This window comes from Schistocerca gregaria, chromosome 8 (assembly GCF_023897955.1).
Source record: "Schistocerca gregaria isolate iqSchGreg1 chromosome 8, iqSchGreg1.2, whole genome shotgun sequence".
Lineage (NCBI taxonomy): Eukaryota > Metazoa > Arthropoda > Insecta > Orthoptera > Acrididae > Schistocerca > Schistocerca gregaria.
The window spans coordinates 162974648-162986364 of record NC_064927.1 but is presented as its reverse complement, the minus strand read 5'-3'; the positions used below and the strand labels follow the sequence as shown (position 1 = coordinate 162986364).

Sequence of the window (11717 nt, the reverse complement as noted above, 5' to 3'; positions counted from 1 at the left end):
TAGGCTCATTTCAAATATTTTTTTAATTAAACTATGTTGTTTGCCTTCACACGTGTACTGGGCCCATAACCTGATGAAAAATATTATTTTAAAGGCAAGAAAACATTTTATTAACTGTATAATTACACCCTGGATACGAAAAAACACATTTACTGAAAAAAACACAGAAGTTACATACAAGCCAAGATTAAAGATATTGACAGCAGAGTCATGGAGCAGCACATAAATACAGACGTCAAGGATTTTTTTCTTTTCTTTTAACAGATTAGATAAAAATACCTTTAAAATAATGATATTTCTTCAGTACTTGTACTGTGAACACACAGAATTCCATATTGTAACTTACAAACACTTTAAATGTGCAAATGATTCCTGTACTATGTTTCTTTAATCGCATTTGGTGTTTAAAGGGAATTACTGAAGACCAGGCTAAAATTGCTATCTCAAGACTAAAAAACATTTTGCAGTTTTGAAGAGTATTTATTTGCATAGCTCAACGCAAAACTCTGGATTTGACTGTACCCATTTTCATGCACAGACAAACGATTTATGATCTGTGCTGTCGAACGAATGAAAGCATAATAAGGGCATATTCGCCTAGTAACAGTTGCTGATGTTTTTGGCCGATGAAGGGGGGAGGTGCATGAAAGCAGTAAGTTAAACGCTTTATAACTTGCCTGACTGTAATTCCAGCTGATGTGAAAGTGATATGTTTCCATAGATTAGTTGACTTGGCTAGGTTTTTGTCTTTGGAAACACGCCTTTGGTTGTATAAACTTTGGCGAAATCTCTGATATCCTGTTCCTCTGCATGCAACTTACCCTCATACGCATGACGCCATAGTAAGTGCGAGGAAGTGGATACACGTTTCGTGTCGAAAGGACTTAAAAGTGAGTTAATATTTTTGTTATATTTCTGTTCGAGGTATCTTTTACTATAGTAACCATTAGCATGTTGTTGAAGCAATATGCATGTTATAAAAATGTGTTGTACGTATTTAGAAGTAATTACGAACATACACCATTCTGATGTACGTAGATTAGTAGATGTGCTGTGTTTGACTCTCGGTATTACTGTTTTTTCATTTTTACTGAAATTGCAGAGAGTGTCAAGGCTACGTAAGTTAGATTGTAATTTAGTTTTTACTTTATTACTGAAATTTTGCCCACGTGCTCTTTCAGAATGCGTTACGTGGCCGCTTACCTGCTTGCCGCCCTTGGTGGGAAAGAAAATCCAACTTCTGCAGATATTGAAAAGATTCTCAGTTCTGTCGGCATCGAAGCTGATAGTGAGAGACTGAAGAAAGTTATCAGTGAATTGAATGGGAAGAACATTGAAAGTCTGATAGCAGCAGGTAATTTTTAGTTTGTAGTACAGTTTTCTTATGGTTTCATTTCAGCCTTTCGGAGAGAGTTCTATATTACAGATATCAAAACGGGCATTTCCTAGTAATATTGCTAGTATAAAACTTATTTTGCACTGACTGAGTGGTAAATCTCTTTTAAATAGGCTGGTCATTCCATGTCAACTCAAGTTACTAAGTGATGTTTATATTAAAGTTTTGGACAATTAACAGAAGGAAATGTTTCTGTTAAATATTGTTAGTACCTCAAAACATACTTCATACTGAATGCTCTGTAACCTGTATCACAATGATTGTTAAATTGCTACATTCATAGAAACAGATCTTATAATAATTCTCGATAATTCGCTATACATTTGCAAGAAACGGCTTTTTCATATACTTTTTTTGTGAACATTTATTGTAAGTTTTACACACAATTACAAATGATCTTAACTTTTTTAACAAAGTTCCAAACATTTAATACTCAAGAAAAGATATTAAAACATAATGAAAACACAACTCGTGTTAAAACATAAGGTAAGTCAAGTTACTTTTCATAGATTCAACTTGAAAAAACTGAAATTTACAACACTTGGAGGGTTCACTGTTCTGAGAAGCTTCTCTTTAGTGTAGTATGTCTCATCTTCAATTTCTGGCCACTTCCAGTCTTTCATCCTAACTACTTTGAACTCATTTTCAGTTTTAGTAACATTACCAGGAAAATATGAATTGTGATGTTTGGCCACTGCCTACTCATCTACCTTTATATCTAGTGATTTTACTGTTCAGTTAGTTTTCCTTTGTGGCTGATAAAGTGGTGTCATACAACTTCATTATTATAGAGTTCAAAGTGATGAATTTTAAAAATGTTCAAGAAAGGCTTGCAGTTCCTGATTAAAGCAGAGAGATGTATTTGCTTTTTTGGCTTAAGTCTTCACCCATACCATTTCACGCCGTAATCTTGTGCACCAGTACGTAAATCAAGAAGTTTAGCTGCCAATAGATCTTTAAATTTCATACTTTTCCAACCAACAGTCGGCTGTAGGCTATGTACTCAGAAAAAGTTCTGGCCAGTGACTGCTGTACTGTGGTATTTGAGGTACTGTTCTATGAAGAGTTAATAGCACAGGTGAAATTCTCGTGATATCTGCAGACATGCGTGGGAGTTTATTGGCAAGAATGGCATGTTTGGGTCTTAAATCTGCAAATTTACTTTTACCAATCACTTTAGTTTTCTTCATGAAACATTGCTTGGGCTTCTTTCAAAGAAAGCAAGTGTTGTACTTGCTAATTACCCTTACCTTTCTCGTCTTTTACAGTCACGTCGTCTTTGCGCCCAGGGGCCTGTCTGCTAATGTCATCCCTTTTGTAGAATTCGCTCACTGCATTTATTTCATCATTTTTTGGTTAATTTCCAAGAATGATTGCCTATCAGAATTGGAGTTCTCCAAACAATACATATTCAACTTACGGTAGTAAATTGATTATGGAAGTCTCGTGGTGCATGTTACGATAACTTACTTCTGATCGAAATTTGTATCAGTTTTTCGTTTCTTCAGTTTGAGTAAATTATGTTCCTGCCACAGTTGAGTTTCTCTTCATAGCAAGTGTAATGTGTGCTGCTTCTCAAGTTTCTTCTGCTGATTGCCTCACATGGAAAACTTTTAATTCCATGCATATGCAATGTAGACAAATGTTTGACTTTTCCCAGAAATACGGACTTCTGCCAGGAGAGACTTTGACTCTGGTGTTGCAAAGTCTGTGAAACTACGTAAGTGGAGTGTGGACGCTGAGGTTCTGTTGCGATTTCGTTGTGGACTTTGTGAAAAGCAAGCTAGCATCAGGAAAAATACGTGGTTAGTCATCTAAATTATAGATTCAGACAAGACTTAATTCTTGTCGTGCTGGATTCGTGATTATACTCTGAGAGCCACAGCATCAGAAACTGAGCTATTGGGGTATACTGTCTGTTATTATTTCGGGTTTTGCCGAGAACTGTGCTAAGTCATAGTGACAAATGATGTGGCAATTGGTGGACCGAATAGAGTACTAAAGTAGAAGTCTCACATTGCTAGAGAGAGAATGACTTTCTAAAAGTGATCATATTTGGAATTCTTTGTGGGATAGAAAGGGAGTAATGCAAGTGTTTCGTTGTCAGGGTATTGTCGCGAGAAAAGGTGGCTTTAGTGGGTCTTAGAAAGCATTTCGTACTGCCTGGCACAAATGTCATCAGATGGGTTTGTCATAAGTTTCAAAGGTGAAGGGTTAGAGAACGAATTTACCACTCTGTCTAGTTTCTCTTCAGATGACGCCAGTGTCCGTACCCAGAACATAGAATGCCTGTGGAAGTCAACTATTAAGTGGACTTCCAGGACAGGGCGAACTGTATTTGTTTCAGTACCTATACTTTCACGACTTACATTTGCAGGGGAAAGTCTATGCATGCGATACTCCGCTGATATTCCTGCACGATATTGGCGGTGTTTACACTGGGTATGGGAAGAAAGGATTTGTCCCTGCAGCTTATACATCTCGCGGACTGTTAAAAGACGATAACACTGACGACTAAGGTAAGTCGTCTCCTTTCAATTTGCGAGTGCTTCTCTGATGCTTTTTTGTCGTTCTGTAGTGACACCTTCAAAGATACTTGTAACGCGCGCGCCATAAGACTTGGACAATTGATTTACTATCGCAACATCGATATGTATCATTTGGGGTGCTCTAACTTCGATAGGTAATCATTCTTGAAAATATCATTTTTTGTTGAGATTCTGTCTAAAGATTCAACAAATGTATGCTACAAGCTTCTAGTAACATATTGGCTTCTTGGTGATGCTGGAAGTACAAGTTTCTCTTTCGGTAGGCCTTTCCCCAGTGAAGACCATCTTATATGGTGGAGAGGCAAAACTACTTGGTGTACCTGAAGATGCTTCCTTTAACTCCTTCCTGTACTTTGCAACTCTTTCTCTAACATTGTTTCCTGTATGCAGCAATGCTTTCTTGTTCCATTTTACTCACATTTTTGTTCCTGGATTTTCCTGATTTTTCATAGTTTCCTTGTTATATTTTTAATTCTTCATAGCTGCCTTCACTTTTCAATTCCTGCCTTCTTCGTCTTCTCATCTTTTCAGCTGCACTTAAAGGCATTCTGCGAAAGTTGCGAATTATTGAAAGTAGAAATGGCTATTCCCTATTGGATTTTTTGGCATATGGAGATACACATTAAATATCGTGAAATATTGTTAGTTGTGTTGTATGTAATTCAGAACCAATTCGATAAACATAACAAATCGTACAAAAATTACGTTAACTCATGTTACATAAATACAGGTAACTCACATTATGTGAATTAAATATCCTTCACCAGGAGAAGGTTTCCAGGAGGAAATTTGACACCAAATTATCAGGTACACTTAACGTGAAGGACAGCATGGCATACAAGTTTCTACACTTTGTATTTTGTGAATTTTTTAAAAAAAATGGCATTTGGTAGCTGGTTATGCTTTTGGGTTAGGTTATATAAATGTTTTTGTATTTATCATTCTTAAATTGTTTGTATCTAAAAATATACTAAAAAGTTTTACAAAGTTCATGATTTTTCATCCTTACATTGAAATTCATCAAATCTTCTGCATGAACAAACTCAAGTCTCCAAAACAATGGCTCCCACAAGTAAGCAGTAGGTTTTGGAGGGGAAAATCAATCTTGCCAGCAAAATTCAATACCCAACCTACATATGTAACAGGGAAAATAGTTCCAAAGAAAAATTATTTTTTTTATAATCATTCCTCATTTACATGGAATAACACACGCGTTTCCTGTGATGCAACATAAATTTTTTTAGATTCTTGTAGAGTTGGAAGTAGTCAACTTACAAATAAATTTCTTCGTAGCCTTATATGCGGATATCTTAAGGTATTCTCCTGATTTGTCATCTCAAATTGGTATATTTTAATCAGTGTTGATGTAATTGTAGTGGCAGAAATGAACACTATGTGGCAAATATTAGTTGGGGGTGGTTAAGGTTTTCGGCAAGTTTGTTTTGAATGACAAAAGTTAAGATAGCTTGTGCATAATGGGTGGTTTTGAAATGGTAACGTGTTGCCCAGAGTTATGAGTAGGCTAAGTAGCTCTTACATGGGTCAGGAAGTAGGGTGACAAGGAAAGGGCTGTGACTTCATTTACATTACACAGCTCATTTGGTCATGAGTTGCCTGGATCCTTTAGTACTTAAAGGTTGTGGTAATGATAGGTCCACTTCATTTTTTAATGTTTACTAATTTTTTATTACAGGGCAAAGTGTACCAATATTAACTTTGAAGGTCTTCTACTTTGAGGTTGAGCTTTGTGTATTTTGTGGGTGGTTTGTGTAAACTTGTTTATTTTCGCTTGCTCAGGATTTGTATATTTTTGTTTTAGGTCGTGAGAAGTTGGCATCGATGCCAGTTGGTGGTGCTGCTGCGGCTGGAGGTGGCGGAGCTGCTGCAGCTGCTGCTCCAGAGAAGGGTTAGTGAAGTGTCTGTATTTTGTTTTTGTACAGAAAATGATGAATCTCATAAATCACCATCTTTCGTCTGAAACTGAGATGAAAATCTTTGATCTGATATTCTTTGTCAATAGTTGTGAATTGATATGTCTTGTGTGGTTCTGATGCCTTTTTTTTTCTTACAGAGGAGAAGAAACCTGAAAAGAAAGAAGAGTCTGAATCTGATGATGATGACATGGGCTTTGGATTATTTGACTAAGTTCGGAAACTGAACAGGGAAAGGTTAGTTTGAAGCATAATGGCATGGTTTTTGTGTTTGTAGGTCAGTGATGATTCATGAAAAATCACCATCTTTCGCCTGAAAGATTTTGATGTAAATCAGTAATCTGATACTGCATGTTACATTCAGTTTTTAAGGAAGATAAGCTCATCTGTTCTGATGATTCTTTCTCTTTGTTACAGAGAAGAAACAGGAAGAATGTGAATTGGAATGGACTTAAGTCTTTGACTAAGTTTGTAACTTTATGCATACCTGAATGTGTAATTGCTATGTAAAGTTGAATTGATAATAAATATTTTACATAAACCTTCTGTACTTTCATGAACGTGTTCCCTTAAGTAATTGTGTGGTTAACAATGGTAGCTTCTTGGTGGAAAATCTTTTATCTGAGAAGGGTGAAACTTTTACCCTTAAAGGTACTTCTTCAGCATGAAGTACTGTTTTCAGGTCTCAATATGGTATTGAACTTTTATTGGGGGGGGGGGGGGTTGTAGCCATCAACTTTTAGCAAGCTTTTTAAAGCCATAGATTTCCACAGCATTATGTCCAGTTTACTGAATTTTTGTCTATCAATGATTTGCCTGAATTAAATGTTTTAACTGTGTGGTTAATCATTGACATGGTTTCTTAGATTCATAGACCTTTAAACTAGTGTTTGTGTGAGAAGTTATCAGTAGAAAATGTTCAGTCTTAGTTGGAAAAGTTTTGCTTGCTAACATTCTGGTAGGCTGTTTTTCATTAATTTTAAATTTGAAAGGTTTGTCAGTTTTTATTCTTTTGGTTTAGTGGCTAGGTAACCAATAGCTTTGAATCTGTAACCTACATATGCATCTCTCGCACACGTGTGCATTCACGAGGCACATTCAACCCCCCCCCCCCCCCTTTCCCTTACAGTGGTGTTAAATCTTAAAATCACTGATCTGGTAAAACCTGTTTGGGAAGTTTAAAGTGAGGATAGTGTACAACAGTAAATCTGAAGGCAAGTTATGTCTTCAAAAGTACCTATTTGTGGTTTCACCATATGACAGTTCTTTTACTTGTACTGATTGATTTTTGTGTGGTAAGAAATTTAAAAACACTGCACATAGAGCCGACATGGTATGTGCATCCTGAAAACTGAAATAGATATGACACTTAATTCAGTGTGCAGTATTGCCAGTCCTGAAACTTAATCATAAGCTATGATTAAGTATTTGTTTGGGAAGGCTTGTACACAAACTTAAGTGTCAAGTTTAGACAACGTGTGTACACTTGTTGACCTAAGTATTTGGCAGGATGGAGCTGTTTGAATTCACCTGCTTCTACATGGTGTAAGTGTAAATGGGCATGGAGTTTCTACATAGAGGCTGTTGTGTAGGTAGTTGTTGAAAGGAATAACTTTAATATTTACAAAATTAAATCAGCTGTTAAATCTGAGTTGTTACAGCTGTTGCCTCTGCATTTGATATCCAATCCAGTATAAACCTCTAGCTGTCCCCTCCCTGAACACACAATTCAAAAATACAGCAGGGCACTGCCTTGATTGTGATTAGTGCCTTGATTGTGATTGTGATTAGTGTGGCCAAACTTTCAGCCTCCTATTCCACAATGTGCACAATTCCATTGCTTCAGTGCTGACAGTTGCCTATTCATTAAAATTCTCACTGCAATAAATGTAGTGATGTTTTTTGCCAAACCAGACATGTGTTCCAAGCACTTGCTGTTGCATTAGTCATGCAATTCTGCTGATGACAGTCAAAAATTGAAATGGAGGCAACAGCAAATGTGAATTGTGGAATAAATCGTAGGTACAAGTGAGCAAACTGCATTAGCACAAATGGCAAAGCACTGGAAGGTACTGTAGATGTGAGAAAAATTCATTAGATGCTTGGCTTACACAGCAATGTAGTGAAAAATGCTTTAAGAGCAAAAAGCAGTGTGCTTACTGGTAAACAGGTGCAATTATTTCTTATTAAAATGTATTACTTCATATTGCTTATGGTGACAAATTACATGGTTGTCATTTAGGTTTCCTGTCACGAACATAGTATGTGATCATAAGATCCTTTAAAGTGCTTCACTTGTCACTGCAGGCATCAGAAACAAATGAAGAACCATCACTAACAAGTATGATTGCTAATACAGTGTAAGTGCTAGATTTTTCCACAGGTAATGTCATTTATCAGTGTCCTGCTTTCAATTTTTTCTCAATCATAAGATGTCAGCTGACTTGGGCAACATTTTGGGCTAATGCTAATGCAAATGAAAGCTGGAGTGGCACCATCTTCACACTTTTATTCAAAAGCAAACTAATCCCCCCTGGTGTTTAACATCATGGATCTAGTGGGGTATCTTGGGTCCCCCATCTGACCTTGGAATGTATAGCTCTAATATTCCTTCCTGTGTGCCTGTTAACATAAACTAGCATTCTCTTCTGTATATACTTGTTCTCACATACAAATGGCAGGTGAACACCAGTGAATTGTAAAGGATGCTTCATGCACAGTACTTAGTACTGTTATAAAAGCTATTTAGTTTACTATTAAAAACATTAAAATGTTGTATGGGTTGACAAATATTGCTCACTGTGTACTAGCCACTGACTTTTCACACAAGGCAATCAAATGTGAACAGGAATTTTTGGTAGTGTTTTTCTTTTTGGCAGTGTCAAGACTTCTCAGTGGATTTGATGGTATGCAAAATTTAACACAATGCAGTGAATAACAGAAACTGGAAATTAAGTTATGTAAAATTTCTTCAGTTTATCAATGCATTGGTTAACTTTAATTAAATATACAATTTACATACACACATGAGAAGTGAGAAAATACATCTAAAGGCTTGAAACTACACTAGTTACTGCAAATCCTTGAAAGTTTTCTCTTGTTTGATATGACTGACAAACTGTAAAAATTTTCAGTTACTATGTAGTAGTGAGTTTGATTATTTGGGAACACACGGTAAATGAAATTAAAACAATATACCTCAGGCTGGGTGTAAACTATTTTCAGGAAGTAATACAAAATTATTTGCAGGCAGTGAGTGTGTTCAGCATGGGAGATTGAGTTGCTTAGAAACAATTATGAAAACACATTTGGGAAGATTTGCACTGAATGACATTCAGTAATCAATTTTACACATTAATTCAGCTTAATTGTTAGTTGCTTCTTGAAACATGGACCTAAAATCCAAATTTTGTGCTTGCCTATCATCCTTAACAATTTGAGTAATAGGAAACTTCTGTTGTGCAATTTGAACAAACATTAAATCCTCTGCTTTTGACAAATTTGAGATGCGTACTTAAGCAAAAAATGTTACAATAATTTGAACCTAGTTTGTTCTGCTTCCAAAGTAGATCATGTATTCCTTCCCTTGGAACATACTGCTTATTGCAAATTCAGTGGTCATTGTGCACATTCAGGTTGCCTGGATTCCTCAATGATTGTTCTGACACAGCAGTATAAATGTACAATAGCAAACATTCATTTTATGAATATAGGGCAGAATGTGGTTGAGCTGTGGCAGTATGGAAGTTCAGTGAGCTTTCTCTGTATTTCGCAGCACCAAAATCTTGCAGAGGTCCTAAACTTGAAATTTGGACATAATTATTGAAGTACACTACCCAGCTACTTTGAACTTAGTTTTATGTCAATTGTGTTTTTTAAGCCCCATTTTTCACAGTTACAGGCATTGCACGAACAGTTTTTTGAATGGAATGCAGCACTTACCAAGTCTGCCACATAACATGCTATACTGCAGCAGTGTAACTAAAGGAAGTGGCAGTGGTGAATGGTATTTCCAAGGGCTTTAACAACTTAGTTATTAGTCCTTTTATCCTCATAATCAACCATGTAGCAGAATTTTGCATCTAATATAGGCAGGCAAAGAGCTGCGACACTGTCAGAAGAAATGACTTAATGGAGAACAGGGAACTGAGTGACCAATACAAGACAGTGTGTGTGCAGCTGAAAGAGTAGCAGCAGGAGAATGTGTTTGGGTAAAGTTTCACTCAGAACAGAGGCTTGGTGCCATTATGTAAAAGCAAAAAAAGAACATACCAGTTGCAGAACTAAAGGCAGCTTCAAAATGAAGTTGAAAAAATATAGTATTGTAAATAATGTTTTATAAAACGTAGGTGTGTGTGTGTGTGTGTGTGTGTGTGTGTGTGTGGTTCAGTCAACAGCTTCAGGGCTCTGCCACTATTGATAGATTGAGAGCATATAATGCATAGAAATGTGATGGCAAAGGGACTGTTAGTAACGTAATGTGGAACACTCCACTCCAGATCCTGATTCATAGATTTGACATGAATCTGGCAGCAAGTAAATGACTGGTAATGCAATTCCATCAAACTTTTCCAGAGTGGGTATCAGAGACCACCCATCTTCATGCAAGAACATTGGGTGTTGGTTTAAATCACATTTTTGTGTGACTATGGTGATCAGCAAGCAACTTTGTGCAGGAGATTAAGTGGATGAAACCAATTCCCTATTGATATCACCACCATCATTCCATTAGAAAATGCAAAAGATTACAAAATTCTTTTTAATCTTTTGAGTCCTTGTGTGGCATATATGCTACATTAGCTTTTTCTTCCTTGCTTGGGGAATAAAACGATACTATACTTATGTATGTATTTAACTTGGGACCTAGAAACAACAGAGCCTTCGTCCCAGCCCTAGCCCTCGGTGGTGCACAAACCCCACAGCAGTCTATTCACCACACCGCCGCCCCACACTGAGCCCAGGGTTACTGTGGGGTTCGGCCCCAGCAGTAGACCCTCCCTCGCCCGCCCCCCCCCCCCCCCCCCCTCCCGGGACCGCCGCCCCACGTGGGAATGTCTCATTCCAGATGTGTGTATCCCCAATGTTTGCGTGGTAGAGTAAATATGGTGTACGCGTACATGGAGACAGTGTTTGTGCAGCAATCACTGACAGTGTAACTGTAGCGGAATAAGGGGAACCAGCCGGCATTCACCGGGGCAGCTGGAAAACCACCTTAAAAACAATCGATAGGCTGGCCAGCACACCGGACCTCAACACTACTCCACTTGTACATCGCTTGTTTTTGTTTCTCAACATTCCCACTAGTTGGTAGCATCTACTTGAAGTGAGCTCTCTTTTGCAGTGTCAACCCGTGTTAGAGAAGGTTAATTTCTTTGTTTTAGGAATTTTGGACTATGTGTTTAGAATATGCTAATGCACCCTACTCTATAAATGTTTATTTCATCACAAGGAAACAGCAATATATTTTTTAGTGTAGCAATGGGTGTACATTTAGTAATGACATACTTTCACATTCCAATGGCATTGTTTTCAGAATTTTTAAGTGTTTGAGTCAAGTTTTCTACATGCTTACTATTTAAGACACTAAATTTTAGCTTTTTATTTTGTCCCAGAACAATGTATTATCCACAGATATAAAATTTCCATTCATGTTATCAAAGCTGAAGATGTAAGAGGTTCAAGTCTTGTGGATGGTTAGCACACTAGGAAAGTTGTTATCAGGATCAGAATTTTATTGTCTCATAATCTACATGGTAAATCATTTGATTTAGTGTACAGGAGACTCATCAAGCTTGTAACTACAATAGATTGTACATGGAATACAACATTTACCATAACTAT

The 11717-nt window shown here is 37.0% G+C and overlaps 1 protein-coding gene across 1 annotated transcript; it reads left to right on the top strand.

The window, feature by feature from the left end:
• Nucleotides 1–781: 781 nt before the first annotated feature.
• On the top strand, nucleotides 782–6417 carry LOC126284725 (60S acidic ribosomal protein P2). The gene is made up of 5 exons (XM_049983860.1): nucleotides 782–890; nucleotides 1182–1354; nucleotides 5765–5851; nucleotides 6017–6113; nucleotides 6294–6417. Exons 2-4 carry the CDS (start codon nucleotides 1183–1185, stop codon nucleotides 6088–6090), a joined length of 333 nt encoding a protein of 110 aa, XP_049839817.1. The 5' UTR covers nucleotides 782–890; nucleotide 1182; the 3' UTR covers nucleotides 6091–6113; nucleotides 6294–6417.
• Nucleotides 6418–11717: the final 5300 nt, after the last annotated feature.